The sequence below is a fragment of the Camelus ferus genome, chromosome 3 (assembly GCF_009834535.1).
Source record: "Camelus ferus isolate YT-003-E chromosome 3, BCGSAC_Cfer_1.0, whole genome shotgun sequence".
In the NCBI taxonomy this organism is placed as follows: Eukaryota; Metazoa; Chordata; class Mammalia; order Artiodactyla; family Camelidae; genus Camelus; species Camelus ferus.
In genome coordinates this window covers 35,619,120-35,646,296 of record NC_045698.1, presented here as the reverse complement: position 1 = coordinate 35,646,296, position 27,177 = coordinate 35,619,120, and the positions used below count along the sequence as shown (strand labels likewise).

The following is a 27,177-nucleotide window of genomic DNA, read 5'->3' as shown; positions in this document are numbered from 1 at the left end:
CCTCAATCTATTTATATCACATTCTTAAATAGTAAAATTAGTATTTAATGTTTGAATCATATTACTTTTCAACTATTATTTGCTGCCAAGCCAAGCAGTGTACTTTAACTGTGCCTCTTTTCTAATATAACTCTTTGTTTTTCCTGGAATTGAAAAGTTGCTTTATTTTTTCATTTATTCAGTATCTATGAAACTATGACTTTTTTCCTTAAATGCTCTCATATTTTGTTCCATGGTTATCAATAACCTTCTCCATGTACCTTCCCACAACGTTTCCTGTTTTCTTTGGTGGCCTCCTACCCAGAGCCTGCTGAACGGGCTGCTCTCTTGGCCAGTCCCATGGTCGTAGTTCTGGGACTTCTCTTCTCTGATATCAGAACCACTATTTCCTGGCAGCTATGTTGTGCTCTTTCTGGGTTTGCTCATCTGCTTCCCACATCCCTCCACCTCAGATCTTCTCAGTCCTGCCACCAAAGTGATCTGTCTAAAGTAGAGCAACAGACTTGCAAGCCAAGTCAGAAGAATGGCCACATATAAATTTCAGGCTTATTCTACGTTTACACTTGATTTATAGTTTGGCTGGCTACAAAGTCTAGTTTCATTCAGAATTTTGAAGGTATTGCTTTATTGTTTTCTAGCATCTAATGTTGCTGTTGAGAAGTCATATGCTATTGTGACTTCCTATGCTTTGTATATCATTTGCTTTTTCTCTCTGAATTGCATGTAGAAAAATCTCTTATTATTAGTGTTTAAAAATTTTGTGATGATAAAACTTTGTGTAGGTTTTAGAAAAATCTCATTGTAATTTAAAAGCACATTGGTGGGTCTTTTCAATCTTGGAGACCTATGTCTTTTAGTTCTTGGGAAGTTTCTTGAATTATTCTTTAGTACTTTCTTCACCTTTGTTTTTTTTTATTTTTTAATAATTTTTAAATTTTATTTATTTATTTTTTAAACTTTTAAAAATTGAGTTATAGTCATTTTACAATGCTGTGTCAAATTCCAGTGTAGAGCACAATTTTTCAGTCATACATGAACATACATACATTCATTGTCACATTGTCTTTCGCTGTGAGCTACCTCAAGATCCTGTATATATTTCCCTGTGCTACACAGTACAATCTTGTTTATCTATTCTACATTTTGAAATCCCAGTCTGTCCCTTCCCACCCCCCTATCCCCCTGGCAACCACAAGTTTGTATTCTATGTCTATGAGTCTGTTTCTGTTTTGTATTTGTTTTTTGTTTTGTTTTGTCTTTTTAGATTCCGCATATGAGCGATCTCACATGGTATTTGTCTCTCTCTTTCTGGCTTACTTCACTTGGAATGACATTCTCCAGAAACATCCATGTTGCTGCAAATGGCGTTATGTTGTTGGTTTTTATGGCTGAATAGTATTCCATTGTATAAATATACCACATCTTCTTTATCCAGTCATCTGTTGATGGACATTTAGGCTGTTTCCATATCTTGGCTCTTGTAAATAGTGCTGCTATGAACTTTGGGTGCAGGTGTCATTTTGAAGTAGGGTTCCTTCTGGATATATGCCCAGGAGTGGGATTCCTGGGTCATATGATAAGTCTATTCCTAGTCTTTTGAGAAAAGGGAACCCTCCTACACTGCTGGTGGGAATTCAGTTTGGTGCAGCCACCTTCGTTTCTTTTTACCTTCTTTTTACCTTTTTTTCCTGAAATATTGAGCATAATTGTTGGCCCTTCTGGATGAATTCTTTAATTTTCTTATTTTTTTCTATTCTATTTTTTATCTCATTTTTTTCTACTTTCAAAATAGTTACCTCAATTTGTCCACTAGCCTTGCTATTAAACTTTTTATTTTGGCTGTCCTAATTTTAATTTTAAAATTTCTTGGACACTGTCATTCCTCTCTCTCCCCCTTTCACTCTCTCTGTTTCTCCTCTTCTCCTCCTTCCCTCTTTTTTCTGTCCTTCATCCCTCCCTCTTTCTTCCTTCCCTCCCTCCTTGCCTCCTTCCCTCCTTCCTTCCATTTTCCCTTCCTTCCTTCCATTTTCCCTTCCTTCCTTCCTTTCTTTCTTTCCTGCAGTGGGGAGATATTGCTGTTGTGGAGTTTCCAGAAGGTCCTCCTTCCATGCTGCATTTAGTGCTCTGACAGTCAAATTTACCCTGAGCCCCACGTGTTCTCCTTCCTACTTCCTCTTTTCATCTTGGAAGTTTTTGTGTCATTCATGAGATTGTTATTATGGTTGGAAAATAATTAATTAGGAGACTAGCTCTGGGAGAGAAACTTAAGAGAACTAGTGGTTCAGTTCATAAAGGCCAAGGAAACTCGCCTGTTATGTTTCCCTTTGGGATAAGATAACTTCGTGCATATGTGTTTTTCATGCCTCTGTTTCCAAGCGGTATAAAGGGGTAAAAATGGAATTAGATGCATAAAAACAGGCACAAAAAGTTTCAGACCCACTGAATATACTTTTGGGAAGTTTGGGAGTGTACAGTTGGGATGAATGAGTGAATCTTATCCTTTCCTTCTTTACTCTTTTCCTTAGAATTATATTTTCTTAAAAGCAAAATAAAATATCTGGGAACATGTCTTCCCTTACTCTCCCATCTTGTGATCTGATCGGCAACAAGTTTGTGTTTCTATAACATGCTGAATATTTGACATGGAATAGAAATTATGTATTCTATGAAGGCAGAGAGCCTGTACCTGTATTATTTTGATATCCTAGGAGATCTTTCTATCTCTATGTATGTATGTATTTATCCATTCATCCATCCATCTTTTTTTTAGACAAGTTTTGGGTTCACAGCAAAATTGAACAGAAAGTACAGAGAATTCTTATATATCCCCTGCCACAACACATACACAACTTCCCCCACTATCAACATCCCACACTAGAATAGTACATTTGTTATAATCGATGAACTTACATTGACACACCATTGTCATCCAAAATCCGTAGTTTACATTAGGATTTTCTCTTGGTGTTGTATATTTGATGGATTTTGACAAATGTGTAGTGGCATGTATCTACCATAATAATTGCACATAGAGCAGCTTCACTGTTCTAAAAATCCTTTGTACTTCACCTATTCACCCCTTCCTCCCTCTCTAATCCCTGGTGAACTTTCACTATATCCATAGTTTTGTCTTTCTTGGACTGTCATATAGTTGGAATAATACAGCATGTAGCCCTTTCAGATTGGCTTCTTTCTCTTAGTAATATGCATTTAAGCTTCCTCCGGGTCTTTTCCTGGCTTGATAGCTCATTTCTTTTTAGCACAGAATGATATTCTATTGTCTGAATGTACCACAGTTCATTTATCCATTCACTTATTCAAAGACATCTTGGTTGCTTCCAAGTTTTGACAATTGTGAACAAAGCTACTATAAGTGTCTGTGTGAAGGTTTCTGTGTGGACATAAGCTTTCTACTAATTTGGGTAAATACTAAGGTGTGTGACTGCGGGGTTGTATGATAAGAGATGTTCAGTTTTGTATGAAATTGCCAAACTGTCTTCCAGAGTGGCTGTACCATTTTGCATCCCCACTGGCATGAATGAAACCTCCTATTATTTCATATCCTTGCTATGATTCGGTGTTTGTCAGTGGTTTGGTTTTGGCCATTCTAACAGATGTGTAGTGGTGTCTCATTATTGTTTTAATTTACAATTCCTTAATGACATATGATGTTGAACATCTTTTCGTATGTTTATTTGCCATCTGTATATCTTCTTTGGTGACGCATCGAGTTCTTTTGTCCATTTTTTAATCTGGTTTTTTGTTTCCTTATTGTTGAGTTTTAAGAATTTCTTTGTATATTTTGGGTAACTATCCTTTATCACATGTCTTTTGCAAATATTTTTTCTCAGTCTATGGCTTAGCTTCTCATTCTTTTGACATGTCTTTTGCAGAGCAGAAGGGTCTCATTTTAATGAAGTCGAGTATATCAATGATTTCTTTCATAGATCATGCCTTTGTTGTATTTAAAAAGTCACTGCAATATCAAGGACATCTAGATTTTCTCCTATGTTATTTTCTAGGATCCTTATAGTTTTGTGTTTTACTTTTAAGTCTATGATCCATTTTGAGTTAATTTATGTGAAGGATATAAGGTCTGTGTCTAAATTCAGTTTTTTTAAATTGAAGTATAGTTGATTTACAACATTGTATTATTGTCAGGTGTACAGCAAAGTGATTCAGTTATTTTTTTTCCACATTGCATGTGGACGTCTAATTGTTTCAGCATCATTTGTTGAAAGAACTAACTTTTTTCCATTGTACTTACTGCCTTTGCTCCTTTGTCAAAGATCCATTGACCATATTTGTGTGGGTCTATTTCTAGGTTCTCTGTTGAGCTCCATTGATCTTTTTGTCTGTTCTTTTGCCAATATTACACTGTCTTGATTACTATAGCTTTTTAGTGAGTCTTAAAGTCAGATAGTGCAGATCCTCAGCCTGGTTCTTCTCCTTCAATATTAAATTGATATTCTCCATATAAACTTTCAAATCAGCTTGTCAAGCGGGCTTCGTGGAGCTGGAGGGCGGGCAGGTTGGCCCTCAGTGCCTGGTCATGGAAGTTACAGAACCATTCAGAGAACTGCAATTTCTTCTTGAGCCAGATTTGTTTCAGCTCTCGAACATCTTCAAATAAAGAAGTGGTTATAAAGAGTGATCAGCAGAATAATGGAAATATGAAGCCAATGCAGAATTTCACAAAAATACCAGTCACACAGGCTCTCAACTAAAGTCTGAGCAGACAAAGACATTTAGAAAAAGAACCTTGGAATGCATTCAGTCATCATAACCTGGTTAATGTCTCCATGGATGGAATTCCCTGCATTCTCTCCTGGGCCAAAAGAATAACAATTAAATTTAAGAATCAGACCTGGCTGGACCTTACAGAAGAAGCTTTTGGCCAGAAGGCAACAGTGGATGCTGGCAATTCAAATTGCAGTGAAGAAAGTGCCATGTAAGTTGACCCCTTCACTGGAGCAAGCCTTTAGGGTTGTCTCTCAAGTTTGGTGATACTGAAAATCCCAAAGGTCTTGATATAAGACTCACCCTTACCAATTGCAACAAGTTGTCCAGCCAGAGTTGGTTTAGTTTACACCGAGTTGAGATCATTTTCAATAATTCAGTTCAAGCAACTTTTAATGCAACTGGCATATATGCTCCATCAAGTTACTCCTACCACTGCCAAAGTGTCAGCAGCCTGCAGTGGTACGATGTCCTTTTGTTGCCCAGTGACACCAATGATATGTCAAGCCTGTGGGAGGTCACTTTTGTTGATTTCCAAATCCAAGGCTTTACCATCAAGGGGGGACAATTTGCCAGGGCTCGAGACTGCCTCTTCCTTCTCGCCAGCCATTCTGATCGGCCTGGCAATGTGTCTGGTCCTGCTGCTGGTGTTTGCTTACGCTCTGCATGTGCTTGTCTACCTGCAGTATCTGGACTGGCACCATGATTTCATCACCTCTACAGCCCACTTCCCCCAGATGAAAGCTCGAGATGCAGCAGAGGAGAAGGAGCTGCTCAGGAGCCAGGGAGCCAAATGCTATGAACTGAGAAGCCAACAGATCTGCAAGGTTTATGTTTAACAGCACAGGTCCCTCTCCCTCACAAAGTCCACAATAGGCTCTGAAAGCAGCTGCTTCTGTTCTGTGCTTTTGACTTGTGATACAAGGTTTTCACCAAAAAGCTTGATTTTTTTTTTTTTAAAGAAAATGCATGCAAAGACTACATCTTGGAGCATCCACTGGCCTTCTTAGATAGGCTTGGAGCAATGAAAAATGTATCTCAGGAATCCCACAGAGGTCAATGTGATTGCTGACCCAAAGTTACCTTGAAAGCAAAAGAATATGTCAAGTTAAGGAGACCACCCAAAAAAGAATGATTCATTATAGAGAAGGAAAAACACATTTGGTCCTCCTTGCCTGTGCCAGTTTGCATGTGATAAGTAGAGAAATAATGTAAGTTTATCTGAAAGTTCTGAATTTAAAATATAAGATACTTTGCATTTTTCAGAAAAAAAATTAGCTTGTCAATATCCACAAAATAACTTGGGATTTTAACTGATATTGCAATGAATCTGTAACTCAAGTTGGGAAGAGCTGACTTCTTAATAATACTGAGACTTACCCATGTACATGGAGTATCTCTTCATTTATTTAGATTTTCTTTGATTAGAGTTTTTAGTTTACCTCATATAGATCTTCTACATGCTTTGTTAGATTTATACCTGTGTATTTCATTTTTGAGGGTACTTACGTAAATGGTGTTGTGCTTTTAACTCTAAATTCCAATTGCTTATTGTGTATATAAGAAAGCAATTGACTTTGTATATTAATCTTATGTCTTGCTATAATCGCTCATTAGTTCCAGAAGTTTTTTGTTGATTCTTTGGGTATTGCTTTTTTTTTTTTTTAAACACAAAACATTATATTAGCTTCAGGTATGCAACAAAATGATATGATACTTGTATATATTGCAAAATGATCACCACAATGAATCTAATTTATAACTACCACCAGACATATTACAGACCTTTTCCCTTGGGATGAGAACTTTTAAGGCCTACTTTTTAAGCACCTTTTAAACATGCAATACATGCTGCACATTACCTCCTCCTGATTTATCTTATAACTGGGGGTTTGTACTTGATTTTTTTGAACCGTTATTGGCAGTGCTTGAGTATGTATTTCTAGTAACCTTGCAGCCTGCACACAACTGCAGGTTTTCATAGTTAACACTGAGACTATGAGTAACAATTTGGCTTCTTGGTATAGCGTTGTGAAGCCCTCATGCTTTTATCAGAATCCATGCGGTCTTAGGGACCACAATCACCTGGGTGGGCTCATTTCCTGTTGATCATTCTCAGTTTGATTAAAAACCAGATGGTTGGAAAGATGAAAAGAGAGTGGCTTGTGGTTTAGACTTAGTGGGGTCTTTTGATGAGAAGTAAAACTGAGCACAAGATATAACCTTGATTTCAGATAACACTAACCAAATGTAACTCTGTGTGCTCTGGTACAGAAATAGTGACAGGAAGAGCCGAAAATTAATGAATCAACAAATATTTTTTGACAAAGACTCAGAGTAGGGCTTAGGTCTACTAGATAATTTTTGATGTGATAGACACATGAACATGCAAACATTACTTTGGTTTTAAAATCTCAAGTGACAGAACAATATTCAAAGCATGATATAGTGTCTCTATGTGTTCCCCACAAGATCTGTCATTACATTTAGGTCTGGTACTCATGTGCTTTTTATTAGAAAATGCCATTGAATATTTTTAAAAAATTGTTTAAATTAATTCTGAGGTCTTTTTTCCCTTTCCTCCCCCTGTAGCTTGCAATTCAATTTTATCATTATGACCGCTTTCTTTTTTGCTCCATTCTCTCTTAATACCTACAAGGATAAATATTATGTTTCCAGGATCATAGAGATATGTAGAACTGTTCATTTCTTATAGGCTGCAGTGATGGAGTCAGAGATGAACGCTTCCATATTCAGAGGTTCAGTGATGTAAACTATTCCATACTCCAACCGGAGGTGAAGATTCATCTTATGGGTCTTCGAAATGACTATTGTAAGTTACTGTTTAGATCATGAATTGAAAAATTGAAATGACAAAATGTATCCTGTGCTCTGCATAATCTCTGAAATTTGATTCTGGAAGAACCAGATGACCTTCTGCCTTATGTTTAAATGGTGTACCATCCAAATGTGGTTAATATAGTTGACTTCATTGTGGAATTTTCATATTCAGGAGTGGATATTGTTGGTCTTGGTAGGGCACAAGAAATACACATTTTGTTTTACTGTATTAGAATGAACTGTATAAATAGTGGCCTATTCTTATGCTTATACTTTAAAAAAGGATAAATCTCACCAGTCAAACAACCACATTGGTTTTTTGTCTCTAGCTTCTTCTTATGTCCCTAACTTGTAATCTAGTTGGGAAGACAGGACTAAATCACACTGAACTGCTACCAACATGCCAGTATAGAGTATAAATAATAAATTGTGGGATGTAATGAGTTATAAGGACTGGAAGTATTTCAGTGACCTTTGGGATTGTCTGGAAAGACTTTGTGGAGTTATTCAGACTTGAGCTGGGTCTTGAAAGATGGGTGAGACTTGAAGGAGTGGAGGAGAGAAGATAGGGCATTTTCAGAGATGTTAGTAGCATGAACAAAGGCAGGATGTTGGTAATTACTGATAATTAATGGCAATGAAAAGGATACATTGGGGACTGGTGACTAGGAGACAGATGCAGATTATGGAGGAATTTCAAAAGTTTGGTGTAGATTTTTAGATTTGTTGTGGGAATTCTCAACTAGGAGAAACATCAAAGGAAAACTCAAGGCATGAAATGCGTTTAGTTGGAGGGCTACCAAAAAGTAAGGGGCTATTTTCTCTCCATGAGGAAAATATATGGGAAGAGGGATAAATCTAAGATTATTCCAAGTTTTGAAGCAGGGGAAAGATTGTGTCACTGGGAAGACAAGTTAGCAGGAGAAGTAGTGTGGGGAGGGAAGACTATTCTTGCAATATCACATTGAGGAGACAGTGAGACATCTAAGAGTTTCTGGCAGATCATTACAAATGAGGTTGTTAGTTGAAAGAGATGAAAGACTAGAGTGTATGGTTGAAACCGAGAGCCAGTGTGAGCTCTTCTAGTGAGGGAGAAAGGAGCAGAGGGAAGAGGTCTGGGTGCTGCACAACATTCACAGCGAGGAATAAGCAGGAAAAAACAAAATTATTAAAGGGAATGATTCTTCTCCTATAGTTCCTTCTCTAAGAGAATTTGTTGCCATGACCAATGAAAATTGAAGAATTCATCTCAAGAGGTGTTTAAAAAACACAACACTCATGTTAAACAAACAAGCAAAAACCTTTTGTTCCCACTTCCCCTTCAGGCCATAACCCCTTTCCTCTCTTCCCCTGGATAGCAAAACTTGTCAAAAGATGTTTATCTTCCTATTTCTCTCCTCACATTGTCTTTGAACCAACTAGGCAGTTCTCAAATCTCACCATTCCATTGAAACTGCTCTTCCAAACATCACCCAAAACTCTTCATTGCTAAATCCAGTAATCACTTCTTTAAGCTCATTTACTTAACTTTTTCAACCACATTTGAGAAAGTTGATCACTCCCCACCTCCATAATATTCCACTGTCTTGGTTTGCCTCCTAGTTGTCTGTTCATTCTTTCTTGGTCCTTTTTTTTTTTTTTTTTTTTTTTTTTTTTTGCTGGTTTCACTTCCTCTTCTTTATCTGTGCCTCCTAAATTTTGGAGTGCACCAAGTCTCATTCCTTGGACATCTTTTCTTTTTCTATTCTATTTTAGTTGATCTGTTGGCTTTCTGGCTTTATCTCCTTTTTTTATGTTTTTAGTTGTTGCTCTAGGGATTGCAATGCAATCTAAACTTTCTCAGTCTACTTAGAATTACTGTTGCATATGTCACACAATATATAAAAATTTTAGTCACATAGGTATCCCCAACACCCAACTTTTTTGGGGGGTGATTACTGTAGCTGTCTATGTTTTACATCTACACACTGAAAACGCCACCATTGTTAAATTTTTACCTTAAAAAGCCATATATGTTTGTGTTTTAAATATTTTAAGAGGGAAAAAATTATCCTTTTTATTTACACAAATATTTACCAATTACAACACTCTCCTTCATTCCTGAAGATCCAGATTTCCCTCTTACATAATTTCCTTTCAGTCAAAAATCCACCGTTAGTATTTCTTGCAGATCAAGTCTGTCAGTGAAGACTTCTCTTACGCATATTATTTTCCATTTCATGATATTTTTGAATTCTGGGTTGTCTGATATTATCTTTCAGCATTTTAAAGGTGTTCTACTTACATCTGGCCTCCATGGTTTCTGGTGAGACCTCGTTTGAAATCTTGCTCTCTTGTTTCCAAGACCTGACTTCAATTACACATATGTTAGATCTGTGGATATTTTCCCACAAATCCCTGAGGGTCTGTTCATTTCTCTAAATTTTTTCTGCCATGTTCTTTCGATTGGATAATTTGAGTTTTCCCTGCACTTACATGATTTGGGGTTAGACAGAGGTGGGTGTGGGCTCATACACTTATAATTAGAGGATGCCTTTCTGTGGCTCTATCTCCTCCCAGACTTTCTCCTCACACTTTGGCTACCTCAGACTCCTTCCTCTGGTTTCTTTGACCAGAAACAAGGTGGGATTTCTCTCAGAGTTTGAGCTGCTGGTGCTACTCCATGATTGAGGCCCACCCTCAGGGTAAAGCTGTGTGAGGGAAAAAGTGTAAAACTCACCCCTGGGCAGGTTGCTGGTCCAAGTTTTGACTCCCTTACTTATTAGTTTATCTGATTTGCCTATTTTATAGAGTTCTCAGGTGTTGGTTTTTTGTATTTTGTTCAGAGTTTATAGTTCTCATCAGTGGGTGGCATGAGTTATAGGGGGCTTAGAGTGCTCTAGGGGAACTGGTGTCCTTCATAGTTTTGTACTGACGTGTCAGTCAGGACAGGAGTTTCTGTCTTACAAGAAATGTGATACAGTTCATCTTAGTACGTGGTCATACAAATATGGTCAGCAGTCAAAGAATTCTTACAGTAGAAGATAGAGAATACTACTGAGAACTTCCAAGTATCATAAATAAGCCAGAGACCACTTCTTCCAGATACACTGTAGTTGGATTATCTTCTTGGTTAGAAACAATGGTGGCATCTCCCATATGGATGTTCTAGGCCCAAGAATGTCTTCATAAGAAAGTGCTTTTAATTTTTAGTGATCTATTAGATGAAATCCATGTATACTAATAATGGTATATGAAACTGCCAGGTTTTCTAAATGCCTCTAAGTAAGTATATCTGAGTGTAAATGGTAAGTGTTACTGCTTATTAGATTGTGTATCTTGATACAAGATTCTATTTCAGTGTTCATTTTTGAATGTCTAATGATCTTGGATCCATGGTTCTGTTGTCCAGCTGACCATGGGGAAGGTATTAATCTTTCTCCTCTACTTATAAATAAACTTGTTTATTTGAAAATATTTTTATTTGGCTGTATAATCACCCTAATTTGAAATTCTTCTCTTATAGATCTGAATGTCCTAGACTGGAATTTTCAAAATCTTGTTGCTATAGCCCTTGGATCTTCTATATACATTTGGAGTGGGGAAGACCACAATGGGATTGAGAATATAGAGTTAAGTCTCACCTGTAACTATGTGTCTTCTGTGTCCTGGATAAAAGAAGGAAACTGCCTGGCAGTTGGCACCAGCGAGGGGGAAGTACAGGTACTGGACAGTTTTTCCTTTCTCATAATGTGTTCTGTATAACTGCTAGATAACTAAGACTCACTTCCAATAACAGGTTAATATAAAATAAAGAAACTATAGTAGGTGTGGTATTTGAAGCAATGGGAAATAAGAGGTCATATCTTTTCTGAATGGCATTTAATGAGGATGTAGGCATACTCTGCTTTGTTTTTCCAGAAAATCTTTCTTTCTGTCACATTTCCTTTTGCTTTGTTTTGTTTTTTTAAGTCCTTTCTCTCAAACTAAAGTTAAACTTATAAAATCCCCAGTTTTAGGACTTTGGAGAGAAGAGGATTCTCATTTCTTACCTTAAGCTGTGATCAGGAGTAGAGTTACTTAAAATGAGTGAGTTTTTTTTCTGATAAGTTCTCCAAGTTTCCACAAAATCTATCTAATTCCTCATGTATCATTACTACTATTATTTTTTATTAGCAACAATGTAAATAATATTGTTCAGGAGTTGGATGAGTTTGGAGGTTCCACAGATGGTTCTTACAGCTTTCTCATCTCTGTAATGATACTGGATACTTACAAGGGTCATGTCATGATTTCTTCCTCCGCCAAAGTTTTCATCCCTTATATGGTCAGAATGTCATTCATAGCTAGGAGGAAAGGAGTCTTTCAGCAACAAATGGAATTCCTGACTCTAGAAAGTGTCTAGGCATCCAAATTTTCTTCGTTGGCAACTGTAGGTGGATTTCCAGGTTTGGAATTCCCACAATTTGAAGAAACTAGAAGTGTGATAATTATTCCCACCTTTGGCTGCTCATTGAATTCACCTGGGGAACTTTAAAATAAACGCCATATCCCTAGGCTCTACCGCCAGGCTCTACCATTAAATCAGAATGGCCAGCATCCAGAGCTTGCTCCCTAGGAGATCCTAATGTGCAGACAGCGTTGAGAACGGCTGACCAGGGTTAGCGGTGCTGAGCTTTCACTTAGCTCAAGGACTGGCTATGTCAGCATCAGTTGGCTATCAGGGCCTTGAGAAGACAGTGGGTTGTAAAAATGTCAATGCTACATAACTGTGCTTGTTCATTTTTTTTCAGTTGTGGGATGTGGTAACTAAAAAGCGGCTGAGAAATATGCTTGGTCATTTGTCAGTGGTTGGGGCTCTGAGCTGGAATCACTATATCCTCAGCAGGTGAGCAGCATCTTACTGGAACCAAATATATTTGTATCACCAATTGATTACGAGTGCTGAGTGAACAGAATTATATTTAAAACCAAAACCCCAAACTCCCCACAAAACAGACATTATTAGTATCAGTTATGATCCTACCTTTCAGATATTCAGATCTTCTGGTGATATAAGTGGTCCAGTGGTCATGTGTACCACGGTGGCTGTGTGCCTACAGCATGCGCTAGTACTGGAATGTAAAGTTCAGGATTCACTAAATTGTTCAGATGAAATGTAAAACTGTTTGAGCAAAAACTTTCTCTGTGCCAAGTAATGCCTACTAGAAGGATATTTAGTTGAAATTAGTATTTATTGCTATCAGTGTCACTGATTTGGAACATGGTAAGCTTTCTGAGGGTGTTTTTCCAGTTCACAGACCTGCGGAGGTTAGAGCTGAAAGGAAGCTCATAGATTAACCATTCAGTGATTCTCAGACTTGAGCATTTGCCAGAAATACCTTAAGGAGGGCTCCTTAGCACCCAGGTTGCTGCCCTCACTCGAGGGATGTCTGACCCAGCAGGTCTGCAGGTGCGCTGACAATGTGCATTTCTAATTTCCCAAGTATGCTGAGGCTTCATCACTTTTGAGAACTACTGATTTAGTAATCTAACTGCTTCTTTTTGACTAGAAAAGTTAAGTGACTTATCCCTGTGAGCCTACGTAATTGATCTAAATGTATGTTCAATAATAGCTATTCATCTTCACAATGTTTTTCTTAAGGTAGATTTAAGTTAAATAAATTTTGAAGCCTGTTACAATTTCTTTAAGTGGCTCAGCTGTAAATTTGAAATTTTAATACCTTGTGATTATAGGCCAGATGTAAAACTGCTTAAGCAAAATGCCTTGTAAGGGACTAAATATTTACCCTGAGAAGTTTTTGCAGTCAGGTCAGTTCTATACTTTTACAATCTGCATTGTTTAAGCTTAGTGTCATGAATATGAACAAATACTTTCTTATAATAACAGCAGCTAACAGTTTTGGAACACTATCTGCCAGTCACTGAAGTAACTCTTTATGTGTATAATTGTGTTTTAATCCCTGCAGTAACACTGTGAAGTGGTATCTCTCCACCGCCCACCCCCATCCTCTTTTTCTGAGGAGTAAACGGAAACACTAACCTGAGGTCACAGAGTTAGTATAAGGGGAAGAGTCAGGCTTTGGAGCCAGGTGCTCTGGCTGCAGAGTCCATATTCATCAGAATGCTGTTCGGTGCTGTGCCTGAGTAGTGTTTAGAAATATGATACTGGTCTTTGAGAAATTTCAGAAATAATTGTAGGCAGTTATTTACTTTCTCCTTGGAGAAAATTTAATTCATGCAGAAAAAGTTCATTATTTTGGGGTGATAGGATCTTTATCATCATTTGGATCCAAATCACTGGAAGTAGAGACACCGTCCAGTGATTCTGAATCATGGCAGTTTGTTGTGACATTCAGATAGTTTTATAGTCTTTAGATATTAGTAGCACTAGCAAACTAATGGTAGATCTGTAGATTAATAGAAAAAGGAAATAATACATTTCTATATCTAATATTTATATATATGAGATTTCATTGAGATAATATGAAATATTCTGAATTTCAGAAAGTATTATTTCCTAGGTCCAGTACATAAACTACTACCTGGGAAAATATGATAAGCTTCTAAATGTATCTTCTTCATGCCTACCTGCATCATATTAAAGCCATTAGAGATATCCATCTTTTCAATATCCGGATTTTAAACTGCCAGACAAATCTATTTCACTTGTGAGAAGAATCACTCAGGCAGAATACTCAACCTTATGAATTCAAGGGATGTCTGCATTTTGAATCTGTCTTAAGGGGTCTTTCAGTATTTTAAACAGTACTTCCCTTCATGTTTTCAAGCGCTCATGTAGCAATAGGGCTTATAAACCTGCCCCATTACCTCTGCAGTGGGTCGAGACTGGGCCGTGTGTATCACCACGATGTTCGGGCAGCCCAGCACCACGTTGGAACACTTCACCATAAGCAAGCTGTGTGTGCCCTGAAGTGGGCACCAGATGGCAGGCTGCTTTCCAGTGGCTGCAGCGACGGGCAGCTGACCATATGGCCCCACGATCCAGGCACGAATGCGCAGGGTCACCCACTGAAAGTCATACCCCAACCTACGGCAGTCAAGGTAAGAAATCCAACAAGGTTTCTCTTTATTCAGAGACCACTGGGTGTCCTTCACACATGAAAACAAAGCCATTAAGCCAGTACTGTGAGGTTTTTCTTCCCTCAGGATTTGTTTTGGATTTTGCTACCACTCTCCTGAGACACAGCTCTGTTTATCCTCACCATGTGTCAGAGTTTTTTCATTGTAAGTGACTGAAACTAAAATCAAGCTTGAACTTAAGCAAAAAAGTAAATATATTTTCTCTTGTATTGGAGGCGTCCTGGGTGCATACAGCTGTTTCAAACATTGGCTGGATGTAGGACCTTAAATTGTATCACGAGGGTCCTGTCTTTTTGGCTCTTGGCTCTGCTCGTCTGTTTAGTTTGATTCTTCATTCGGACTCTATTTTGTGGGCACGATGGCTCTTGGCAGCTTCAGATTCAGATTCTCCCAGATGGAAGCTAAATAAGAAACCATTATTCCCTTTAACACTGGTAGAAAAGTCCCAGGCAGGACTCTGGTCTGGCTTTGGCCATGTTCTCATCTCTCAGTTGATAACTGTGGCCAGAGAGATGGGCACACTGACTGAACACACCTGGCTCTTGAGCTCATATCCAAGAAAGGAGACCCATTGCCAGAAGAAGGAGGAAGTGTACTGTAGAGTTAAACCAATACTCCAGCATGTTCTGCCTCATCATTTTTTATTTCTCTGTACTTGAAATTATTATTTCTAGTGGACAAAGTCCATACTTTCCTTCCTTTGGTACCACAGATTTATGCCTTGTCCTGTGTAGTCCCAGAATACTTACTATTCATAGAGCAAAGAAATGGTTCTATTTTATTGACTATAAGGAGACTTATTAGGATGAGAGCTTAAAAGTTATCACAGAGTTTCCTACTATAGGGTGGAATATACAGAGCCTGCTGCTACTGCATTGTACTGGCCTAGTAGCACTGGTTTGTGGTTTTTAATATCCATGGGACATGGAGAATAATTTTAAGTCCAAATTCCCATAATTGATGATATAAAAAAAATCTAGGGAAGATGTATGTAAAATACTTTGCCTACAAACAAAATACAAAACCAAAATAAAGCAAAACAAAAAATCAACAGGTGAAAAACCCAAGCCAAGCAAAACCTTCCTGTTACTGAACTCAGTTTCAGCTGCTCACCACTTGAGAGCCAGAACTTGAGAGGCAAGTGCTGACTGGAAAAGGAACAGTGGCTTTATTCTAAGAAAAGAATCAACACGTTAGGGGAGGCATTGTGTGATCAAAAGGTGAGAGGTGTGCTTGGGCTTGGAGGTCAGTTAAGCATGGAGGCCTCTGGGGTAAAGGTTAGTTGAAATAGAGCTTTCTAAAGGGACAAGACAAAAGGCCTCCTGCAGAGACCTGCTTCCATTCTTAGATGCCCTGTTGTCAGAAATACAGTCAATTGAACTAAGAGTTTCTGGAAACCTGAGCAAGCAGAGCCTTGTGGCAGCGACGGCCTGTGGAATCACAGAACGGTCACTAGTGTAAATGTTTTCACACTCACTGTCACCAATTAGTATAGCAGGAGCGAACTTCAGAGGCTGACGTCTGTGTGATTCCTCTCATGGTGGAGCTTCTAGTTTTGCCCAAATAGCTTGTTTATAGTAAAAGCTAATTGGAAGTAGGGTATTGAAGGAAATGATTACTTAATAAAAATAAAAAATACTAATATGCATCCTATGATAAAACGGGTCCAAGGAGTCAGAATTTCTGAGCCTCTTCAAATTGTATGCAAAATTCTGTGTTCCCTGAAATAGCTCTCTTATCCAGCCTAGTCAGGGTGTGGCTGAATGGTTATTTAAAAAAGACAGTTAAGGCAGGTAGCCATGACATGATACAGATATATTGTCAACTTTTATTTCAACTGAAAGTTAAATTGAACATTTATTCACAATATAAGGCCATGGCCCTTAGGTCTGAGTGTAGGTTGGCTGATTAGTATTCTTCATTGTCTTTCTTGTATGAACTACAACCACATTTCATTGTCTAAGTTTTCTATTTATGATATTTATTCTGGTTATCTATTGTTATGTAACAAATTATCCCCAAACATAGTAGCTTAAAACAGCAATCATTTTATTGTCTTTTATGTTTCCTGTGGGTCAGACTTTGGGAAGGAGTCTTTTGAGCAGTTCTGGCTTTTGGCAAAGTTCTAGAAGGGCATGTGGGATGGGAGAATTAATTTTTAACTCCAAGTAAGCCTAAACTCAGGATGTAATTAGTGTATTCACTTGACGCTGGTGTTGTTAAAAGTTACAACTATTTGGAAAACTCTGTATCAGCACTTATAAAGCTTGGAATTTACTTTAAAAATAAAATATCAGAAATAAAAGGCATATGCCAGAATATATTTATTATAGTAATCTTTTTCAAAAGCAAACAACAAAAACACAAAAACACACCAAAAATTTCACTTCTCTCCAAAAAACTCAACCCAACCCAATACAAACCAAACCAAAATAAGACAAAAAAAAAAAAAAAAAAAAAAAAAAAATCAACCTGAGTCCAGCATAGAACAAACATTAGAGTACAATAACATGATAGAATTTCCTGTGGGATTATTAAAAATGATCATTATGAAAAATATGTTAAATATGGAAAACTGTTTATATAAGTGAAAACAATGGACAGATAAGATAAAATATTATATACATTGTGTTTAATACTTTATAAAATACTTTTACATATAGAAGATAATATGCAAAAATAAGAACAGTTGTCAGGATGATTGATAAGGATATACAGATAAATGTAACTGAAATAGTTGTTAAAATGTTCTTTAAAGTTATTGTTACTAGTCACTTTGATTATCAATATAAATGTGTAATATTAAATTCTGTTTTCCAGAATTAGCATAATAACTTATAACTAAACAAAGAAAAGGCAATTTTATTTTTTAAAGTGTATTAGGATTTGAAATACATGAGATTTTTTTTGAGTTGCGAGCAAGCATGTATAGCTCTCTATTCTTGCTTATTCCCTTCTCTGACCTAGAACCTGAGGACGTGGGAGACAAACCACAGAAAGACTGCATTTCATAATCAGATTCTAGGGGCACGTGTCAACTACTCTAGCAGCAGATTTTTGCCCCATGGGATGTGTTGGATGTAGTTTTTCATATTGTTGTATTATTTTTCTGTGTTTGAAATATTTGCAATTGTTATCTGAATTTGAAGAAGGCACAAATAGGTGATTTCTAGTCTCTGAGAAAAGTAGTCTCTGGAGAGTGCAGTAGCTCCTGCCCTGGGATCAGAGGCCCAGGAGGGCTGCAATGGGTGCAGACCTCTGGCACTTCGCCTTAGCAGCATGCATCACATTCTTGAGCTCACTTTCTCCAAGGCTGACCTGACTGTGTGATTATTTTGAACTTTAAAGGCCATGGACTGGTGTCCCTGGCAGCCTGAAGTCCTTGCTGTTGGAGGAGGAATGAAGGATGGACACTTACACATCCTGGACATAAATACTGGGCAGAGCATCCAGACCCCAAGTACAAATTCACAGGTAAAGGTCTCCTCTGGAGTTTACATTGATTCTGATTGTCTAGAATCTTGTGAAAATTACTTATGATAGAGCACACCTCTCTTTACCTGCTGAGTCCATAGGAATTTCAGTTCTTAAGAATTTCTTTCTATAAAACCTCCTCATCTGTGAGTTGAAAGTTAATTTAACTTGTTTAACTTGTATATCCTTTTAGCCTTTTTTTTTTTTTTTTTTTTTTGCATTTCCCTTCCTTCTTGACTTTGACTATGAAACAGAGCAATCTGTCTGTTCCTGATAATGATCATAGTCCACTTAAATTTGTAGGTTCATTGCTCCTAAGCCTATTTGTGTATTTAGTCTTTTGTTGCCTTGGGATACATTTTCCTAGAACTAATGTAATTTCTCTAATACCCTTACCCCATGTGTGGACTGGAGGATGGATATGGACAGAGCAGACTGCTTAGAATCAGTTTAACATGTACTCATAATGAATCAGAAATTGTCATACTTCTGTATTTTTGGGGTCATTATTACAGATTTGTTCCCTCATCTGGCTTCCTAAGACAAAGGAGATTGCAACTGGCCAAGGTTCTCCTAAAAATGATATAACTGTGTGGGCCTGTCCTGCTCTGGACAGGTCTGGTGGATTTTTTGGTAAGTAAATAGGTAAGTAAAATGCCACGTGCCTGTTACAAAGTGAGTTGCTATTTGCGGAAACAGCCACGAGTGGAAGGTTGTCTCCATCCGGTTCCTTGGAGTGTACGTTTCATCGGAGGAAAAAGGCTTTCACCTGTCACACCTCAGGGAGTGTATACATGAGTGTTCCTGAATTTGACCAAGATTGTTCGCCAGTGATAACTGTCATGTCTTCTTTCATATGCATATGGATGATGCAGTGATTATTAGGGACAGGTTTTAAACTGTGTTTCTGAACTGTGAAGTTAGCATTATAACTCATTTTACCCTATTCTGAAGAAGAACCAGCAGTGCTGAAATGCACGGGAGGTGAGGAAATATGGAAAGGGTGAGGCATTGTTCTCTGTGGGGAGACCACTCCAAAGTGTGAGATTCTGGGGAGCCCCTGCCTTTTCAGGGCTGTTCTTTCTTGTTGTAGTTCTATCATCTTTTACTGGCAACTTCTTGAGAGCAAGACTCCGTGATGGAGATTAAGAACCAGGCCTTGTCCTCAAGAGTCTTAACTGCTCTTGGGTGCAATCTGAAATGTTACAGGGCATGAGGGTGAGCAGTCTCTCCTTCTACCTAGCCCTGGGAAACAGACAGGCAAAAGTGCTGGTTGATGAAGAAACAGAGCACTGGTATCCACTCTCATGTAGACTTCCAATTACACATCCTATCTTCTTCTTCTTGCCACTCAACTTGTCTTCTGGTCATCCTCAGAATTTATTTATTCAACATTTATTTATTAAGCATCTATACTTAAATTGGGGTGCTGGGGATATACATGTGAACCAGAGAAACAATAATATGCTTGCCCTCATGGAGCCTACACTTCTGTGGAAGGAGACAGATAAAAACCAAATACATAAAATGTTAGGTAGCAATGATACCATGACTCTCTTTGGAGATTCTGAGAACATTATTTGGCAACAACAAAACACCCTTAACAGAAAGACTTCCTGCTTCTGCTGGTCAGCCTGGCTGGAGCTCTGGTTAGCCTCAAAATGATTTTATGTCCTTCAGCTGTTATACTGTGTGACTTGGTAAATAAAAATACAGACAGCTCTTGTCAGAGCCACTTCAATGGCCGGCATGAGTGCAGGAGGAGCACAAGTTGATCCTTTGCATATTTTTGATCATAAGACATGCAATTCACTGGACCTTTTCAGTTTAGAGAATTATTTAAATCAAGCATTAAAACCCACTTTATAAAATTACAATTCTAGGAGCTAGACAGGGTTCTTCAGCTAGGTGGGTGCACTGATAAATACGTGAATCAATTTGCTGATGCTTGGAATAAAGAATGTACTTATCAGTGTATTTCCGTGTTTCTCTGGCTTTAACAAATTATATGTTTCTTAGTTTAATTCCTTGTGAATTTTTTCATTGATATTAGACAACAAATCCAAAGAGTACATTTAACCTTTTCTCCTTCTCTTTAGATGTTAATGGTTGAAGAAGATGCAGTTACTTTTGAACTCTTAGACACTACTTTCCATCTCTAACCCACTAGTTTCTTCTATATACAATATTTCCCAAAAGTGTTTAGCAGGAAGGTTGTTATACAAACACACACCATGTGGTCAGATAAATTTGGAAATTCTGGGTTGAACAAGAACAACTTTTTTTCCCTAAGGACATCTCAAAGTCTTAGATACATTATATGTACTGTGAATCTCCAAGAGGAGGTTATAGCACTCATTGTTTCACAAACCCATTTGGGAAATCTTTGTATGGGAGCATCTTGAGGTGCTTGCTTCATGAACACACTTCAGGGGGCACTGCTGCATGTTATGAGACTGCTGAGATCTTAGTCAACGTTTCCATTGTGGGTCAAGATCAGTATTTTTAAGAAAGAAATATAATAGTACAGAATGGAAAAATGGAAACATAGGTATTATTTTGTGAAAATTGTTACAGTCGTCAGTACATATACGTGACTATGTACGAGGTCACCAAATTAAATGTAGTTTTTACTCTGGGTTGTGGTAAAAAGTTTGGGAAAAAGCTCTTCTAGATTATGGTCATGCCCATAGTCATAATTCTCTGGGGGAAATTTTTATTTAAAGAAGCCTCACCCACCTGCTGCAGAAGAAAGATACCTTTTAATTCCCTCTCCTATGCCCCCAAGAGTTGTAATTTCTAAGCTTTGAAGCAGCAGAGGTAACTTTCTAGTCTATGAGCGATCTGTCCTTTGACTTGGTTTTGTCAGTTCAGAGCATGTGAATTAATATGCGGTCTCATTTATGGTTATAGCTGCATAAAAAAAACAAAGCTTTCAGTGCTTTCTGGAACAGTACTCTTGGAACATAGGGATGTAGATCCTAAAAGAGGACCTTTGTCTGAGATAAGGGGCGTTTCCCACTCACTAGTAAACTAAGATTGTCACGAATGTGAGAGGAGTATTTCAGGTGTGATTTTGTTTCCAATCCAGACACCATTTTCCTAACAAGGTCTGGAAGTAGCTGTTCACTTTTTAAGTCAAGATATTTTTCAAAGTCTACTCTGTAAAAGATTTGGGATTTTCTCCCCTCTATTATTTCTTTTTCCATTTTCTCTTCTTCCTTCCTTGTCATCTCAACAAACCACAATAAAGAATGAAAGTGTATTTATCACCAATTATATTTATTGAATAGATTTTTCTTTCTTAGGTTTAATTTAGAAGTGAAGAGGGGAGGGTATAGCTCAGTGGTAGAGTGCATGGTTAGCATGCATGAGGTCCTGGGTTCGATCCCCAGTACCTCCATTAATAAATACATAAATAAATATACCTAATTACCTCCCATGCCTCCCCTCTCAAAAAGTCTTAGTACATTAGTCTATATTTATCCTAACTAAATTAGGTTGATGTCCCTTTATATGGCTTTAATTTTTAAATTTTTCATTTAAAAAATAATGGACAGCAACCTTCAATAGAAAAAGAGATTCTTCTATTCTCTGGCTTTGGAGTGTGATCTAAATGGTTAAAGCATTGAATTGGATTCTGGTTCCGGCTCTGCCATTAACTAGCTGTGTGACCTTGAACAGGGTGTTTAATATTCTTAATTTTTTTCTTCATCTGCAAAATAAGAGGGCTGCATTGTATCTATAAATTAAAAAATTTATATGCACCAATCTGCCTAGGGCCAATCCCATGTCCCCTTGGGGGCGTGTGTGTGTGTGTATGTGTGTGTAAGCACACATGAAAGAGAGCACTGGGAGTGATGTGTAGATGGAAAAAGCTTGGAGTGTCTAAGAAATGTCTCCTTTGGGAATGTAATAGTGCATCATAGAACAAGATTATTTCTGAAATTCCAGCTCTCAGTTGAGTTGTGAGCAGTACAGTTCCAATAAGGAGGTGATCACCCACCTATTCTGATTTTAGTTGTGCCCCTAGACACCAACCCACTCAAAAACATATCCAATTTCCTTCTTTCCCCCATCCTCCCAGCCTTCCTCTGTGGGTCAGCCTTGTCTATTTTGGCCTGAAGATTTCGAAGCTTTCGAAGTTTTGAAAGTCATTGTTGGGTTAGGATAGGTTTTGCAAAGTATTTTTCCAAGGAACACTAGTTGCTTGAGATGCTCAAGTCAAAAGGACTCTGGTCAAATACATTTCAGAAATGCTGCCTATTTTAGCCTCTTCTCCCAAATATTTATAATGCATATAGCAGTCTTGAAATAAGGAATCCTGTTTAACTTTCTTAACTTGGATCTCCCAAATTAACATGAACATTAAAGGTTCTTTTCATTTTTAATACCTATCAACCTCATAGAGAACTATTGTTTCATGGAATGATCTTTGAGAATTCATCAGTTAGACAACAGAAAGAGGGGTACTGTCCCCCAAATTCCATATGAAACACTCATGTTTGCCTTGTGGGACAGATTTTTGGGTTCTTTCCCATTAGGTTGCATCACTTTATTTGATTGGCTTCTTGAAACTTAGGTCCCAAAGGGATGACTTTCAGGGGAAGATGAGAAGAGGGATGGGGTGCGTGGTAGGAGCACAGCCATGGTGATATGTGGGTGTTGGTGGATTAGAGGAGATAGAACTAATAATGGTGCAGGGAATGAGGGGAGTGTGAGCTAGAAAATGGCCCCCCAGAGGTATCCACATCAAATTCCCGGACCCTGTGAATGTGACCTTATTTGGAAAAAGGGTCTTTGCAGATATAATTAAATTAAAGATCTTGGGATGAGATCATTCTAAATTATCCAGATAGAACATAAATCCAATACCAAGTGTCCTCATAAGAGACATACAGAGTGAGAACAGACACACAGAAGCAGAGGCAATGTGACCACAGAAACCAAGGCTAGATTGATGTAGCCACAAATCAAGGATGGCCAGAAGCCAGAAGAGGTGAGGAATAGAATCTCCCCCAGAGCCTCCAGAGGGGCCAGCCCTGCCAACTCCGTGATTTTGGACTTCTGGTCCGTAAACTGTGAGAGAATACATTTCTGTTATCTTAAGCCATGCAGTCTGTGGTAGTTCATTACAGCAGCCTTAGGAAACCAACACAAGGGGGTTGTGCCCTGAGGGAGAAACAGTGAAACCCATCCTCGCCACTTTAGGGTGTGGCCCAGAGTCCACCAGTGGGAGTGCCAGCCCTGAGTGTGGCAGGTCTTTGGAGAAGCCCTTTATCCTGGGATGGGATTCATGGCCCCTGCTTAGGTTGATTCCCAGTCCTCAGCAGCCCTTGTCACATGGAACGTGAACTGTCTTTCTGTCTTCCCACAGGCCACAGAGGCAGAGTGCTGCACTTGGCTTTGAGTCCAGACCAGACCCATGTGTTTTCTGCTGCGGCTGATGGCACAGCCTGTGTGTGGAATTGCAGTCAGTCCCTCAGCCCCTCTCAGCCTCAGCTTCCTCATCTCTAAGCAAGGATAGTGATACCAGCCTTGCCTTCTCCATGGCGTTGTTATGAGGCTCAAATGAGATGGTGTGGTTTCGTGAAGTGAATGCCTGCTCCCCGACCTCTCCTCCTCAGGTTGCTTCATTTGCTCTGCTTCCACCCATTGCACTTCCCAGACATGGTCTTTGGCTCTGTTCTTCTCTCTCTGCCACCCTCCTCCTTTCCTCTTCCTCCTCCTCCCCTTTTCTTCTTCCTCTCTGTCTCTTCCTTGTCAGAGATGCAGTCATCACTGCTCCAGCCTCGTATTTCTGTCTGCTTCTAGATACTTCGTTTTTGATTGCGATTCCTTTCTGTCTTTAGCTCAAACTCAATACACTAAAAACACAACTTATTCACTTGAAAGATACTGATTAAAGTTCTACTCTATGTTTAGCATGCATATTATTTCCTCTCAAAATGAGGTCTTCCGTGGGACTCCCTTTCCCCTCTTCATGGTCTCATCCTTATCCTGGTCATCCCATCACTCAGGCAGCTCCTGATTATTCGGCTCCCTGTGTACTCAGTTTACCCCTTGTTCTCTCTTCTTTTGTTTCACCCTAGTCTTGTCTTGAATACCTGACCACCAGTCTATTGTAATAGCCTTCTAATTGGTTTTCCTGTCTTTATTCTTCTTGAGTCTCCACACCACTGTGAGTTAAGTTTCTAAAAGCACTGTGCTGATGCTCCCAGTCCCCTGCTCATACACTCTCTATGACTCCCCATTACCTAACTCCCTCGGCCTCAGCCTTGGAGTTCTGAGCACAGAACCTGAAGTTAGGGGACCTGGACTTAAGTCGGCTCTGCCATATACTGATGAAGCGACCTTGGGTATGTCACACCATTTGCAAGAATAGGAATTTGGATTTGATAACTGCTAAGGTTTCTGAATTCAAGGTTGACCAGGCCACTGTTCTATCTCCTTAATATTAATCCTCACTCACCTCCTATGTTACTCCCAGGCTAAGTCTTGTGATGTCCTGCCTTGTGCATTTGCTGGAGTTCCTCCTCCTTTCTTCCTTTTCTATGCACCTCCATATAAGTCTTAACCTCTTCAGGAAGTGTTTTCAAAAGTTGTTACCTGGGTTTGAATTCATGGCATCAGTCTGTATCACCTACTTGGTATTAATATACTATTCTCGTTGTTTTAAAAAACCTTTAATACTAAGTGAATCTTTGTTTATCCAAGTTTTAACATGCTTATTTCTTCCCCAGACAATTAAATGGAGGAGCTGAGGGAGCATATGTCATATTTTTTAGTACCCTTTAGAATGCTTTGCATGTGTCAGATAACAAATGTTGATTGATTTATTTGCTTTGTCATAAATGGTTTTTACTAATACATACACACACTCATAACATCATGCCTCAAAAAAAAAAAAAAAAAAGAACCCATAAAACAAACAAAAGCCTTGGTAATTGAAAAGCAGGATAGTAAATACAAGGGGCATTAGGATTCTCCTGCCAAACTAGTTTTAGTTTGCTAATATATTCTGTTCTTTTCCATTTGTTAACTCAGAACATCTGCTTGGTAGTGCTAGTAATTCTTGCCTTACAACATTTTAGTTCACCAAAAGCTGCAAATATGATACTTTCTTGCAATACATACTTTTCTTCTGTAAGATAATGGTTTTCATTTGATCTTCTTATTTAGCGAGGTATAAATTATAAGAAAAAATTTAGCAGGGAAAGGAGCAAAATGGTGAGACTGTTTCATTTCCAGCATCCCCCACCATTCTGATCTGGTTACTTCTGTCTTAATAATCTCATGACACTATGACATGACCAAAGATCACTCCTCTCACTTGGTATTGGTGTGTGAACAAGGAATCTCATTTAAGAAAAATAGCAGTAGATCTTTTACTGCTGTTAGGTTTGGTGGAAATCTGGAATATGGTTTCAGTAAAGAAAAAATGTGCTTATAGACAATACACAAAACAGAAGCCTTTGCTACAACTGATTTTTAAATTTTGTAATGTAAAATTTTTATTGAATAATAATTCACATATGGTAAAGCACATGAATCTTAAGTGTGTAGCTCAATGAATGTTTAATTTATGAATAGATTAAGATCAAGATCATAGGGATAGATCATCCAGATGAAGATATGAAAATTTCTTTCACCCCAAAAGACTGTTTTTTGTGCCTACTCAGTCAAAACCTCTCCATTATTCTAACCTCTGTCACCGTGGATTAGTTATGCCATCTGCCAACCTTCTGATAAATAGAATCATACAGTAAATCATACACAGTAAATTTTTGTCTGGTTTCTTTTACTCAACATTGTCTGTAAGATTAATTCATGTTGTTACGTGTAACTATAGTTTGTTCTTTTTCATTACCGTGTAAAATTCCTTTGTATAAATGTACAACAATTGTTTACCCATTTTATTCTGGGTGGATATTTGAGTTATTTTCAATTTTGACTTTTAAGAATAAAGCTGCTATAGACATTCTTGACACACTTTTGGTGGGAAAAAGCCCTCATTTCTGTTTGGTATATACCCAGGAGTGGAATTGTTAGGCCACAGCCTAAATGTTCACTCAGTTTTAATACACACACCGCTGTCACTTTTCCTAAGAAGCTGTACCCATTTACACTTCCACCAGCAGTGAACGATAGAGTTCCATACAACTATTTTAAAGTAGATTTGCAAAATCGATAATAAATGTTGCCAATAGGAAATATTCCATCCATCCTCTTATTGCTGTTAAAATCCTAATTAGGGGTTACAGCGGCTACCTAAGATGTCACAGTGACTCTCTTAGAGCATCTCTTTTAGATATTAGCACGAGAGTTTACTTTCTAACATAGGGGTTTCTCATCCCAGCTGCATATTAGAATCATTGGGGGGCTTATATAAAGAATACTTTGTCCTGGGTCCCATTGAATTAAATAAAAATTTCTAGTGGTGAGGCCTGGGCATTGGACATTTTAAAGAGCCTGGTAAGTCTAATGGGCAACCATGGTTGAAAACCAATGTACCAATATTTTGGGGTCAGCCTTTAAGCTATGTTCCTTCATTTGTTTTAAGAAGCCAAGTAAGAGTAGTGTTGCTGTATGTTCTTAGTTTGGATATAGCTTGTGTGTGCCTATATATATATATTTATGTATATGTATATAAATGCACACACACATATAAAATTTATATTCCCAAAGGAACTGATAGAAATCAAAGGAATCTATTTACACAATCACATCTTGAAGTGGCTACTGGGCTGATGACTATCTACTACCTTCAACATGCTGGATAAACATCCTGGGTTTTTTTCCCAAAGAAAACTTTCAGGCCATGATTCAACACTCACACCCTGGCATGGGATGGCAGCCACTGTACCCACCATGTTGATTGGACCTACCCAGGCTCAGGAACAAAGAGAACCAAGAAATCACCTAGATAATCTAAGGCCTAAATTCCAACTCCTGAGAAAGGAGGCTGGCTTTCTGTTGCATACTTTTCTTGGCTAACTAAGCACCTCATTAATATCCCCTGGAATTTTAATTCCTATT

At 38.2% G+C, this 27,177-nt stretch overlaps 2 protein-coding genes across 4 annotated transcripts in view; both read left to right on the top strand.

The window, feature by feature from the left end:
* The window catches only part of CDC20B (cell division cycle 20B), a 53,755-nt gene extending 28,701 nt beyond the window's left edge, over positions 1-25,054 (top strand). The window contains exons 6-12 of one of the 3 annotated variants that reach the window (XM_032472244.1): positions 7,457-7,573; positions 11,087-11,283; positions 12,354-12,448; positions 14,400-14,625; positions 18,013-18,138; positions 18,654-18,759; positions 23,516-25,054. In XM_032472244.1, the coding sequence (XP_032328135.1) occupies positions 7,457-7,573; positions 11,087-11,283; positions 12,354-12,448; positions 14,400-14,625; positions 18,013-18,138; positions 18,654-18,759; positions 23,516-23,655 (1,007 nt within the window). In that variant the 3' untranslated portion in view covers positions 23,656-25,054. Of the gene's footprint in view, positions 1-7,456; positions 7,574-11,086; positions 11,284-12,353; positions 12,449-14,399; positions 14,626-18,012; positions 18,139-18,653; positions 18,772-23,515 lie in introns of all 3 variants that reach the window. The other 2 variants (XM_006185931.2, XM_032472249.1) reach the window with 2 other exon arrangements.
* LOC106729782 (V-type proton ATPase subunit S1-like protein) lies at positions 2,657-5,600 on the top strand. The gene is given in 4 exon segments (XM_032477358.1): positions 2,657-2,731; positions 4,494-4,951; positions 4,987-5,328; positions 5,330-5,600. Coding segments are annotated over 4 exon segments (1,125 nt in total). The 3' UTR covers positions 5,580-5,600.
* Positions 25,055-27,177: the final 2,123 nt, after the last annotated feature.